The sequence below is a fragment of the Prunus persica genome, chromosome G2 (assembly GCF_000346465.2).
Source record: "Prunus persica cultivar Lovell chromosome G2, Prunus_persica_NCBIv2, whole genome shotgun sequence".
Lineage (NCBI taxonomy): Eukaryota > Viridiplantae > Streptophyta > Magnoliopsida > Rosales > Rosaceae > Prunus > Prunus persica.
In genome coordinates this window covers 4,835,421-4,849,413 of record NC_034010.1, presented here as the reverse complement: position 1 = coordinate 4,849,413, position 13,993 = coordinate 4,835,421, and the positions used below count along the sequence as shown (strand labels likewise).

The window sequence follows — 13,993 nt, the reverse complement described above, 5'->3', positions numbered from 1 at the left end:
AACTGAAAATCTTATCCGATATGAATAGTATTGACACATAGGAACCCAAATATCTATCCGAAAATATTATCCAAATTAATTGTTTAGGTAAAAAACAGTTGTAAAAAAATAAAAAAATGAATAGTATTTGCCATGGCAAAAGGCAACTGTTGGAAACACACATTACTTTTTACAAGGGCAGCCACTATTCACATGAATAGTAACTGCCCTAACCCCGCCTTACCAGGCAAATTGCTGGAAGTGCTTCTTACACTATATAAGGGGGTATCTACGCCCTGATTTTCAAGTCCATTAATTCTATACTCACCATTTCAATGGCACCTACCCTTGAAGAACAACAAAAACTCACTGATGAGTGCACTGAACTGCCTCTTTCTCTCCCAAAAGAGAAAGGTTGGAGAACCCTTCACCTCTATCAGTTCCAAGGCTTTTGGTGCCAGTCAGCTGAGATCCAATCCATTATGTCTTTCCAAAAGCACTTCCAAGCTAATGACACTGACATAGTGGTGGCCAGCATTCCAAAATCAGGCACCACATGGCTGAAAACCTTGGCTTTTGCTGTTTCGAACCGGCACCGTTTCGTTCCAAACTCAAAGAGCCATCCTTTGCTCAATTCAAACCCTCATGATCTTGTGCCTTTCCTTGAGTACAAGCTCTATGCCAACAACCAGCTCCCTGATCTCACCAACATTTTGCTAAAATATTAAAACTATGAGAGAGTATTTGTTTGTGGGAATTTTCTGTGTATTCTTCTCCTTGTAGGAGGTCATATTTATAATACAACGAAACCTGAATAGGCAAGTAAATAATAAATTCCTAAATCTATTTGCAGTAGGAAATCAGAAATTAAAGTAAATCAATTACAATTATAATAGGAATTCTTGGTGTGTAAGGAAAGTAAGTCAATATCCACAAGTCACGCCAACACTCCCCCTCAGTTGGTGCATAGATGTCGCCAATGCCCAACTGATCTAGTGAATTGTGGAATGCTTTACTGGAAATCGCCTTTGTCAAAATATCCGCCAATTGATCCTCGTATTTCACAAAATGCGCAATCTGGTCCATATGTCGGGGTCGTTAGTCGAGAAGTCATAATCTGTGCAGCGGAAGATGCATAGGATACAGGTTGAGTAGGAATTAGGATCGGAATCTGAGCCTGAGTTGAGGCCGGAGTCGGAGTCGAAATCGGGATCAGGGTCTGAATCAGAGACAAATTCGGGGTTGGGGTCATCATCGGAGTGGGGGTCGGGGTCGTCTTCGGAGTCGGGGTCGTCTTCGGAGTCGGGGTCGGGGTCGGGGTCGAGGTCGTCGTCGTCATAGTCGGGGTCGGGGACTGGGTGGTCGTCATCATAGTCGGGGTCGGGGTCGTCAAAGAGGATCCTGATTCTGGATCGGGTTCGGGGTCAAAGTCTGCAACTATAGGAGCGGAGCCATCTGGGCACTCAACTCAACGATGGTTGGTGGAGAATGAGAGAATGAGTCGGTGGTGCTACCTTCATGAGGGTTGAAAAAATCATCAACCCCCATAACACTAAATAAAATAATCTCTATTACAATAGGACAAAATATAATTGGTAAGTAACCAAAATTCTAATGAAATAAGGAACTAAAATTCTAACTAAATAAGGACTCACCAACACTTCCCCTCAAGTTGGGCAAAGATATTTCGCACGCTCAACTTGACAAGCGAGTCACAGAACACCATACTTGAGAAGTAACAATTGTAAAGAAGATCTTTTAGTCAACCACGAGTGAAACAAGTGACAAACTAAAACAAAGTTCACAGCGGAAACACAAGAGCAAATCCTAAAAAATAGGGCACATAGCAAAACACTGAAATCCTGTGAGCACGGCTGTAGATAAGGCAGAACACAGAAACCCTGTGAGCACGGCAGTAGGTAAGGCAGAACACAGAAACTGTGTGAGCACAGCAATTGGTAAGGCAGAACACAGAAACCCTGTGAGCACGGCAATAGGTAAGGCAGAACACCGAAATCCCATGAGCACGGCAGTGGCAACAATAAATTCTTCCATATAAACTTTAGCTAATTCACTCAGACACAACTTCTCTTCAATCTTCCTCTCCCCTTGAAGAGAAGGGGTCGTCGGAGTCAAGAAATAAGCAACATCTTCATGGAAATATGTCAAGGTAATTGGGATAGGTCAATAAACATATCCCTTTCACTCCCCCTCCCCCCCCTCTCAAGGGGGGAGAAGAGCACTTAAATTTCAAGAAGAACACAAGCACAGGTCCCTAGATCAAACCTGGCTCTGATACCATGCTAAAATATGAAAATTATGAGAGAATATTTGTTTGTGGGAATTTTCTGTGTATTCTTCTCCTTGTAGGAGGTCATATTTATAATACAACGAAACCTGAATAGGCAAGTAAATAATAAATTCCTAAATCTATTTGCAGTAGGAAATCAGAAATTAAAGTAAATCAATTACAATTATAATAGGAATTCTTGGTGTGTAAGGAAAGTAAGTCAATATCCACAAGTCACGCCAACACATTTCTGAGCCAAGACTCTTTGGAACACACATACCCTTTGCTTCATTGGGAAATTCCATACAAAATTCTGACGCAAAGATTGTTTATATCTGCAGAAATCCACTTGACACATTTGTCTCCTCTTGGCATTTCCTTAACAAAGTGAAACCAGAATCTGGATCCCCAATCTCCATGGAGGAGGCCTTTGACATGTACTGCAAAGGCATTGTTGGGTTTGGTCCATTTTGGGATCACATGCTTGGGTATTGGAAGGAGAGCTTGCTGAGGCCTAACAATGTGTTGTTCTTGAAGTATGAGGACATGAAGGAAGATGATGCCTTTCAGTTGAAAAAAATGGCAAAGTTTTTGGGTTTCCCTTTTACTTTGGAGGAGGAGAGAGGTGGTGTGGTTGAAAACATTGCAAAGCTTTGCTGTTTTGAGAACATGAAGAAATTGGAGGTTAATAAAATTGGGTCTTCTATTGGGAATTTTGAGAATAAAAACCTGTTTAGAAAAGCTGAGGTGGGAGATTGGGTGAACTATTTGTCACCTAAGATGGTGGAGAGGTTGTCCAAAGTCATAGAAGAAAGGTTGGGTGGTTCAGGTTTGGGATTCAAAGTGTTTCCATAGGGGCCTGCAGTGGTTTTTGGATATTTGTCTGCTTCCTTTTTAGTGAAACCAAAAGGTGGATGCCAAATCTCTGTCTCAAAAAGAAGGGGATTGTGACCTCAATTGTGAAATGTATGCAGTGCAAATCTTTTCATTTTAGTTCCAGACATGTTGTGTGCTTTCCTTTCATATGCAATCATTATCATGCCATTATTGTGGCAAATAATCTAAATTTGAAACAGATATAAAATTGTATTTAGTTGAGTTGATTTGGATTTGGATTTGGGCAAATGCATACGTAAACCTACAGAGTGTTCAATTGGCTAGCGAGTTAATGCGGTGCTAACCATAGGTTTGGGCTGACAACAATGCCATCTCACTATCAAAAGCTTTCATTTCTAGGTCATCATTACAGGAACATTTTTGAAAAGGAACTATGGCAAAATATATTCCCACTGCGGCAAAACTTGAAAGGAAAACAATTAATAAAGCAGACAAAAAGTCATAGAATAAAATATGATCAGAGCATTTCAATGAAAGGGAGTAACCACTGACGCCATCACCCACCACACAGAGCTCAATATATATTCTTTTTGATTCGATGTTTGAAAAGTGAAAGAAAAAAAAAAGGTTGATGCAGCAAATCCCAAGATTATGCCCCAATCAGTAATTAATTAAGGAAGAAATTTCCCCAAGCAATATAAATATATATTTTTAAATAAACACGACACTTATGATTAAAAACGTTACAGAACAGAAGCTGAGGGTCATTGCACGAAAGAAAATAAAGGGGCGGCCTTGGGAGGCTGTGGTGGCGGTTAGTTACAGGAAGAAAGTTTTTTAGTTTTTGGGTGAAAGGAATATTCAGATGGTGGAAATAAAAATAAATAAATAAAAATTTATTTTATCCTTGCATTTAACAGGAAAAAATAACAAAATTCATGGTAGGACCATTTGTCCTAACGAAAGTGAAGTTAAAGGACCACGGGAACGATTTTTGAAATTGAGGGATCAAACTGTGAATCGGATCAAAATTTAGGGACCATTAGACCTAAAAACCCTAAAATCTATAATCTATAAGAAAAGTTGCTTAAGGTAGAGCTAGTAAAATACTCATATACGCACTTAAAGCTTTTAAGAAGAAAATTTCATGAGTCATGCTTGGGGTTGGTTTTGTTGGGGAGTTTGATCAGTTATCCTGTTGTTTGCTTATTCTTTTTAATAAATTTCTCTTCATAACGTTGAAGTTATATTGAAAAAAAAGAGAGTAAAATTTCATGAGTGTCCAAAACATTTGGCACGCCATAACAGTAGTCAAGGGCGGAACCACACTAAGAGCTACAGTGGGCTGTCTTTGTCATTTTATTTTTATTTATTTTTATATTACTCCATTTACTTAAGTTTACAATGTAAATAAGGAAGTACCCCCCATTTGGATTCAAATAAAAATACTAGAAAATCAAATTCCCACCAAATCAAAATATGAAAAATCGGTTTTAGTGCAAAATACGATTTAGGTTAAAAATGATGGCTCATTAATTCAATATATACTTCATACTAAAACCCCCTAAAACAGTTTCCATGCATTTCTTCTCTTTTTTTTCATGCATGATGGGATTTTTTTGGAGTTCTAATAACAATTTACATGGTGAAAAGCAAGAGCGAAGCCAACCTTAGACTAAAATGGGCTCCGGACCAGTGCAAGGTTTTGGAAATACAGCAATTGGTGTTAATTTTTAGAAAATTCATCTCATTAAAGTGAAAATTACCCCACTTCACCCTTCCAAGAACTGATCCACTACACCTAATCAACTCCGTACACAAAGTTAGTCAGCCACCGACGCATAATGGACACAAGACAAGAAAAAAAAAATTGTAGCCGAGTCCGTACACAAAGTTAGTCAGCCACCGACGCATAATAGACACAAGAAAAAATATTGCAGCCCAGTCGTGTGCAAATTTCCGCATCCACCCTTACAATGGCAGGCTGTATTTGTTGTGAAACTGAAGGGACCACGACCTGTGTGTGTGTTCACGGTATGTTTGTGGACCCAAATAATATCCACTGCAAATAACAAATGGTGCCAAGAAAGAAACCAGAAAGACACCCACGGGTACCCAAAACTATATGCTATGCATTCACCCAATGCATTAATCATCATCGATGGAGAAATATAAATAAAGAGTTGCATCATCACTAAAAATAAAGTGGGACCCACCACTTATCGGCCACAGACACCAGTTGCCATGGTGGAAATTTAATGGCAACGCCAACAACTATCATAATTAGATATCCTGTGGCTAATTCGTGGCCAACGTTCTTTGAACACGAATTGTCAGTAATCAACATGAATATAGACCATGAGCTTTGTGTGGCTTATAATGAGCTTTTTTAATAGTGATAAAGGATTATATAGTAATGCATGTTTTTATTGTTGGACTAGCAACTCCACTACCCAAGCATGATGTTAATGATGTTGGGGTTTGGTGACGAACCTTGTGGCTGTGGAACCATTCCCCTTCTTCAATTCCTCAAAACTACCTACCAATTGATTTATTTCTTAACAACTAATATCTTTATATATGCTATAGTTTTATAAAATCCTTTTTAAATAACAAAATTGAACGTTTTTTATAACGGGTTTTCAAAAACTCAGACTCAAAATCTCCCTTTTTCATACAAATTTACATCCATCAAAATTTTCAATCAAATAAAATCTTAACAACCCATAAAAAAACCGTTGGCTCACGAAGAAGATGACCAATGACTGACATAGGGTGGAGAAATTATAGTATAGTACGGATGTACCACGTCAGCATATGATACTCTCATTTAAATATTGCCATGTGTCCATTTTAAAACAGAAATTAAATATTTGTTTACAGCTGAACTTATATTGTGAAATATAATTTGAAATTTGAAAAACATAAAAAGAAAGAAAAAATTATTCCCAACCGCTGCCTCTCCCCTAAAACCCCACTGCGTACCATGGATGCCATCCCTCTCTCTTCCTCTTCCTCCCATCTCTTTTCTTCTTCACCTTGCCACCGGCATCCAAACCCTCATCTTCCTTAATTCCCCTTTCTTTGAAATTGATCATGATAACCTTTGCCATCATCATACTATTTCCAAACCCAGATCCAATACTGTAACTCCTTGGTAACAATTACTTCAATCAATACAATACAACAATTCTGTCAAAGGGTCTCTGTTTTACATTCACTCTAACATTTCTCAACCATTAACACAAACATCAACGCTTCCACTATTCCATTTCATCATCATCATCATCATAACCGTCAATACTAGTTTTCTCTACCCCTCTTTAAACTCCATTACCTACAATTACTATAAGGGTTGAAAAGGAAAAGGAAAAAGGAAGAGAAAGAGGAAGAGGAAGGGAGATGGGTGGCAGTCATGGCAGGTAATGTGGAGATGGGTGGCGGTCATGGCATGTTTTTGGGATTAGAGGTGTTGGGTTCGGAGGGGTTCCTTTTTTTTAAGTTTTTTAATTTTCTAATGTTATTTCATAACATAAAAATTAAGAAATAAATCCAGCTGTAAAAAAGTTTAATTTTTATTTTAAAATGGACACATGGTAATATTTGAATGGGAGTATCATATGCTGACGTGGTATATCCGTACTATTCTATAATTTCTCCATAGGGTGGGGAAGATTAGAAGGTATAGGCCCATTGTCTATATTTTTTTTTTTTTAAAAAAAAAAAGGAGGGAGAGAGAAAAAAAAAGAAAGGAAAATGCTAGGGAGACCAACTTTAGATACCAACTTGTGTACCAACTCTCTAATAGAGTTTGGGACCTATTGTATTGGTGGGCTCCACCTCTATTAGAGATTTGGTACACAAGTTGGTATTTAAAGTTGGTCTCCCTAGCATGACCCAAAAACAAAAAACCATAATGATTTCTTTAACAATTGAGGGACGGAGAAAGATACAGACGAGCCGGTGATGAGGGAGGAGAGGAAAGTTAAATTTAGTTTTAAGGTTAGGGATCACCATTTAGCCTACGGCTCGCAGACCGGAGTGGGTAGTTTAAGGCCCGATATATTAAAGCCCGATCTAATTCAATGTTTAAGTCTGGTCTACTTGATGAGCCAAAGTCCGGTACATTCCAATATTTAGGTATGATCGACCCAATACTTAAGCTTAGTCAAACTGGCTCGCTCTAAAAATAAGTAGTACATGGGCCAAGGGTTTGAACTCTCAGCCCGACCTGCAGCTCGGCCCGTCTAGGCCCCGGCCAAAAAAGAGTTAGTTATTTTGAAACAAAATGTTGATGCCTTTTGGTTATTTGTTGATGTCGTGCTTAGCTAAATTGACAAATATTGATATGTGTACTTTAATTCGTCTTTCCGTTTGGATGACAGAAAATAACTCAAAATTTAGCTCAAAGTTGGGAATTTAAGAGGAGAAATTGACAACTCCCTTGTTTGGCAACTTAAGCGTGTAATTTATTAAATGATGAGCGAAAAAAAGAGTGGAAATTAGAGCATCAAATCCCTGAGTTTAATTTCTACCAAAATAAGCGTCATTTCCCAATTTCCGTAGTGTCATTTACAAAATTCGACATTCCAAACACTGAAATCTTCAATTGCTAGAAATTGAAATGATATAAATCTAAATTCCGTAGATTTCTATGTAATTTTCAATTCCTTTATCTAAACTGAGGGTCAAGAAAATTTACTTTTACACCAAGTGGAAAGAATATTTGGATAAAGGACAATATTTTCAAGGGTTAACTTAGATGTTTAGATAACATCTCAAGGATGTGCCAATAGTGACTTAGTTCAAGACTCATATAAATATATGATGCTTAAGTCATCAACTACTAGCTCTCTACAATAACTCATCACAACAAATATCAAACTGATGACAATTTTTATTCTTATATATATTCAACAAAGATTTCATAGGTTTACACGATTGAAGATTGCTTTACAAGTCCTACATACTGGTACCATCTCAGTTGTGATCCTGCTTGATTCGAACTACAATAGTTCAGTCCTAGTTGACAGCTCCTCAGCCTGAATAAAGGTTTTTCGTTTCCAAATTACTTAGTTGGCTTTGCTTTCGTGTTACATGCTATATTCATTGCGAGTGTGCCACTATTAATGCTTTTGGGAGCCTCATCGGATGTGATTGTGTAACTTGCGCACCATCTAATTAATCTAACCTCTTAAGTCAACGTAGTGATGAGGTGATCACATAGCAACCAACAAGGAGCAATGTCATCGCCTTATTGGAGGATTAATCCACCTAACTCATTCAAGGCCCGACGTTGCATATGATATAAGTGTTGTTAGTCAATTCATGCATGCGCCTAGTGTGAATAATAAGAGTGTTGTAAATCATATGTTAAAGTTTTTGAAGTCAATACCTAGTGAGGGGTTGATGTTTTCAACATGGACATCTATATGTTGTTGGGTATGAAGATGTAGATTTGGCCTAGATCCATTATTGACGGACACTCTAAATCAAGGTGTTTTACACTTTTTTTTGGAGGTAATAACCTAATTACTTGGCATAGAAATATGTTGACAAAAGCTCAAATTCGATAGCACATGATATTTTTAAGTTATTGTGGATTAGAATGGTGTTAATAGAGTTGGGCTCTGAACCCAAGAAACTCATGCACTTACATTGTGATAACAAAGCGGCTATAATCCAGTTTAATAAGATCAAACTAAACATGTTCAAGTGGAAAGACAGAAGTTGAAGGACAATATTATTCACTTGCCATATTTTAAGTACGAAGATCATCAGTTAGCAAATTTCTTGACTATATAAACTTATCTCAAACCGAGTTGTTCATAGCTCACTTAGCAAGTTGGACATTTATGATATTTATGCACTAACTTAAGGGACATGAGTTGTAATTAGGGGATTACTCCTAATTTGCTAATTAGTGTAGTTGACCAATTCTTGTACAATTTGAACTTTATTTTCTTTCTTTTAAACCCTATGTACCTCCTTGTATATATCTACATTTGTATCGACTCGGATGAAAAAATGAAAAAAATAAAACAAACAAACAAACTTATCCGCAGCTTTTAGAGTAGTGCAGTGGCACTCCCTTATTTTTTTAAGAAAGGTTTTCGGGTTGGATTCCCGGGGGGGAATTTTTAAACCCCCCCCCCCCCCCCCCCCCCCCCCCAAAATCCACGGGCTCCTATGTTACTTGGTATTCTAATGGATTATTCAAAGATATTATAAACGTGGTAGACACAATTAACAAAATCACACGCCAATTAATGATGTGGAATTTTGGATATTGGATTGGAGCTGCAGAATAAACCAGGTTTTCTTACAATTGCGATCATTGATCATCCAAGATTGGTAAATCTCTTATATATAAGATATATTACAACACGTGGTGTAGTTCTTTTCTTTATACAAGCGATAATGAAAGAAGAAATTCGAACATAGAGCTTTGAGTGTAAGAGTAATGCCTCTTAATTAACCACTTGAGCTACAAACCTCTAAAATACGTAATATAATTAAGTTACAAATTGAAAGTTGCATTGTACTTAATCAACAGCTCTGGTTCTAGATAGTTTGGAACAAAAAATTATGAAAATTACTAAATGTTACAAAGATCGATAAGGAAAAAAAAAATGTTGTATGTCTTTTTTTTTTTTTTTTTTTTCTGATGAAAACAAAAACAGAAGACATTGCAACTAAAAGCCAGAACGTTTTTCTGATTTCAGGGTTTCTTTACAAATGTAGGCCATTTCCATGTACAATTTTCTTTTCTTGGTACATTAATATTCAATCCAGCCCAATATAATTTTCTTTTCCCGCCACAATAATTAATTAACCCTTGCCTAGCTAAGACCTTAATTAGATCCTGACGAAGAACACACTGAGCTCAGGCCCATTGTTCCCATCAGGATTCATCATGTAATATGTCTCTGAGTCCCTCGACCCTACCACACGTTCGAACTGTGCTCGCATGTACATTAAATCACCCTCTGGCAACTCTGTTTCATTTGGTAAAACCCCGGCTCCCATGGACACTGCATGCAAAACTTGCATCACACTCAGATCATCCTCGGTCGCCTCTCTCCTCACTCCATACCCTGATTTCTTCCCATTGCAGTACAACGACCATATCGGCTCGTCCACGATCTTCGTCTTATCCCCGGGCCTCTTTTCGCATTCTAGCGCTATCCGGACAAGCCCCATTCCCATATCTTGAAGGAGCTTTCCTGTTTGTATCCCGAGCTCAAGGACAAGGATGGGAAGGCATCTAGGGCTTTCCTGGATGACCAGGTTAATCCTAGCTTTACGATACCCAAATAGGGTTCCTGTCATCCGCGTCCCCCCGTGGATGTGCATGTGTGTGTGTCCTTCCCCCATGCGGCTCCCGTGGAGCGAAACGGGGATCTTGCACGAGGGCGATATGATTGGAAATGACCGGAAAACTGCACGAAAACGCCGGAAGAGTTTTGAAGGTTTTGATGGGCTTTTTTTGGTTGATGGTTGGAGTGAGATAGGCGACGGTGTATGCACCGTCCGCGGCGTAGTTGGTTTAAGGTTTTGAGACGCGGTTGGTAGCGGTGGTGCCGCCATATGAAAATTTGGTGGCAAAAGGAGGGTGGCTTAATTGCTGAGGCCGGCAATGCTTGTTGGGACTTCTTGGTGAGAGCTTGGTTGTGGGGATGAGGGTGTATATGAAGAGCAATCTAAGTTTGTGATGCGCACGTTGGAACTGTTGACTAATTTAATGGGAATTAAGGATATGCGAATGTTTTTTTCTCCCCTTGTTTATAGTGACTCATGGTTAGGCTTTTAGTTTGGTGGTTTAGCTAAAGATAGATACTTATCTAGCTGTGGTCAGCTTTCGTTTTTTTTTTTTTTTTCTTACTTCTTTTTAGTTAGCTTTAGCTACTGGCTTCTACATTATTCTAGAATATTTTCAAAGCTACTTAGCCCCACTTGAGGCTTTATTGTTGCCTTGCTTACCGGATGAGATGGCTTGAGGGACTTGAGATTGAGTGTCGTTATTTAACGACGGGTGGAAACTTTTGCCACTAGAAATGAAGTAGTGGGGCTAGAAATAAGCGAAGTATCAGTAACAGAATTAAACTGGTTGCAAAAGTTTCGTGATGAAAATAAATTAAGTACAGTTTATAATGTAATCTGACTATAAAAATGTCTAACAAATTGTGTATGAACTTGAAAAATGCCTTATAATTTTGCGGTTTATGTCGTTAACCCAATTTTTTTTACTTTGGTTTACATTTTTAAGCACTAATTTAGTGACATGAAAATTTTATTATATTTGTAATCTTTCTATGCCATGACTATGAGTAATCACCGACTCATGATTTACCAATTACTCACATATAAACAACTTACGCTAGTATTTAAATATATAAATCTAATTCGAACTAAACGATTGTAAATCAAGTGGGAACAAGTAATGCAACACATGCACAATCGATTAATGCAAATTGTAAAACAAATGGTCAATAGCATTGTTTTTTTTTCTCTTTAACTAAATTAAATGTAAGATAAAAAAAAACTTTTATTTTGACAAAACATGTTCAATATTTTTGTCTTTATTTCTCCTTTAATTTTAAATTGTCACATAATTTATAAAAGTGACTTGAAAAATATTTCCAGCTAACCAGCCGTCCACGCCAGTTGACTTTTGATCTTGCAAATTGACTGTGAACATATTTTACTTCATTTTCTTTTTCATACGTTTAAATTTTAAATGGGATCATATAGTGCCACAAGAAATCTCCCAATTGTTTAATGTTACTTTTTCTATCAAGTGCATATTAAAATCTTTTAATTAATTAGTTAAGGAAAAGCATATTGTAGGAATTTAAAAGACATAGTGTGCTGAGATTGAAAGGAGTTCTTTTGTCTTTTTAGGTTTTTTCTTTTAATTCTTTCCATTGAACTTGAAAATTGATTAATAATAATAAGGGTATTCTGCTGAATTGCCCCCTGAACTTGTACATAATTCTCAATTTACCCTCTGACTTTTTTTTTAGCGAATTAAAGGCTCAATTAAATTTTATTATCAATGTTCCCCCCACGTCAAAATTCGAACATTTCATCCATTAGTCCGTCTATTTGACCCACGATTGAGGGTTATTTTCGGCATTAGGCGCGGATTGAATTAGCAACCTCTCCTCTCTCACACACTTCGCACTTCTCTTTCACATTGGTAGGGTATGGTTAGAAAGGGACCGGAAATTGGGCGGAAAAAAGGACGAAATCGAAGGTTGGAATCGAACGAAATTGAAGGTTGCTGAGAGAGAGAGAGAGAGAGAGAGAGAGAGAGAGAGGGAGTTCAGAGTTGGAAGATGGCAATCCATGGATGTTGCCATCACGGGTCTGCTACTGTGGGAAGGTTGCAAAAATTCAGACTTCGTGGACCTCTTCACATCCAGGACGAAGATTTTATGTTTGTGCGCAGGTGAGTTGAATTTTGAAGTTTGGGTTTCAAATTTGCAGTTTTGAATTTCCACCTTTGAAAACTGTGTGTTTGCAGAAACGTTGTCAAATGTGGGAGTGGGGTGACCCTGTTATGTGCAATAGATCTAAGCAAATAATTCCAGGACTGCTGAGGAGAATTAACAGTTTGGAAGCATAAAAAAAGAAAGGGAATTCGAAGCTGAAAAACCCATGGTTTTGGGTGTCATTGTGCATGTTTGGGGTTATTTTGTGCTTGATTTTGAATGAAGATAAAGGCACAAATAGGCAGCTGTAGAAATGGATGGGTAGTTGGCATTTTGTAAGGGCTAAAAAGGGATGAGTGCTTGGCATTTTGTAATGGTTAGAAAGATAGGTAATTGGCAATTTGTAATGGTGAGAAAGAGATGGGTAATTGACTTTTTGTAAGGGTAAGAAAGGGTGTGTAATTGACAATGTAAGAACTGTTTTGGTGAATGAAAATGCAAGCTGTCATTTTGACCATTGAAATAGTAACTATCACACCAAATGAACTGCACTTCAAAGGCCAAAATATACAACATTTGAATTCACATGTGATTACATAAAAGCTTGTCCAAATTCAGTTTCAAAAATACATCTTCATCCATTCACTTCATATCAAAATTAGTTCAACAATATACTAGCAAATAGATTGCAAACCAAGATGATCTAGAACACCAAAATAAACATAACAACTCTTGAACCATTCACTTCAAATTGCTGACTAAACTCTCCATGGCCTTATTCGTTTTGCTGGAGATTTTAACCTAGGCCTTTTTGGAGAAGTTACCATAGGTTGAGGTTGTGAACTTGAACCTTGATGAGCTTGTGAACTTTGGGCAGGTTGTGAAGGAGCTTGTGACCTTAGGGCAGGTTGTGAAGGACCTTGTGAATGTGGGACAGATTGTGAAAGAGCTTGTTTACTTGGGGCAGGTCCTGAAGGAGCTTGTGAACTTGGGGCAGGTCCTGAAGGAGCTTGTGAACTTTGGCCAGCTTGTGAATCAGCAAATAGATTGGTCTTCCTTATGACATAGGGGGCCTGAGCTCCTCTTTTCACCTATTCCAAGTAGGGGTGGGCACTCAAACCGGCAAACCGGAAATCCAAACCAAACCGCACCGAACCAAACCGGAAAAAAACCGAGTTGACCAAAAAGTCAAAAACCGGTCAAAAACCGAACGGGACCGGTTTGGACCGGTTCCGGATCCGGTTCCATGTCTTCAAAAACCGAACCGGGCCGAACCGAACCGGTGAAACTAAAAAAATATATAATTTCAATATATATTTATATTTAATGCTATATTTTTAATTTCACTAAAAAAAAACATAATATTTTATCCAAGTTCAGCATCTTCCTCTACCTCTAGGTTGCCCCTTCATTGTCAAGAACAACAAATCACATGTTAATATAGTAAAAA

The 13,993-nt window shown here is 37.9% G+C and overlaps 3 protein-coding genes across 3 annotated transcripts in view; 1 reads left to right on the top strand and 2 right to left on the bottom strand.

The window, feature by feature from the left end:
* LOC18787604 (cytosolic sulfotransferase 15) lies at positions 93–3,372 on the top strand. Its single transcript, XM_020556543.1, has 2 exons — positions 93–689; positions 2,516–3,372. Exons 1-2 carry the CDS (start codon positions 315–317, stop codon positions 3,122–3,124), a joined length of 984 nt encoding a protein of 327 aa, XP_020412132.1. The 5' UTR covers positions 93–314; the 3' UTR covers positions 3,125–3,372.
* Positions 9,890–11,453, bottom strand: LOC18785829 (protein MIZU-KUSSEI 1). The gene has a single exon (XM_007221007.2). It carries the CDS (start codon positions 10,694–10,696, stop codon positions 9,965–9,967), a length of 732 nt encoding a protein of 243 aa, XP_007221069.1. The 5' UTR covers positions 10,697–11,453; the 3' UTR covers positions 9,890–9,964.
* The window catches only part of LOC109947233, a 1,055-nt gene continuing 971 nt past the window's right edge, over positions 13,910–13,993 (bottom strand). Inside the window, exon 2 of the mRNA XM_020557150.1 lies at positions 13,910–13,949. Coding sequence (XP_020412739.1) covers positions 13,910–13,949 — 40 coding nt within the window. The remainder of the gene's footprint in view (positions 13,950–13,993) is intronic.

Coding starts and splice junctions, on each gene's coding strand:
- LOC18787604 (XM_020556543.1), top strand. CDS start 315: ATGGCACCTACCCTTGAAGAACAACAAAAACTCACTGATGAGTGCACT. Junction 690..2,515: donor AGCTCCCTGATCTCACCAAC/ATTTTGCTAAAA, acceptor TCACGCCAACAC/ATTTCTGAGCCAAGACTCTT.
- LOC18785829 (XM_007221007.2), bottom strand. CDS start 10,696: ATGGCGGCACCACCGCTACCAACCGCGTCTCAAAACCTTAAACCAACT.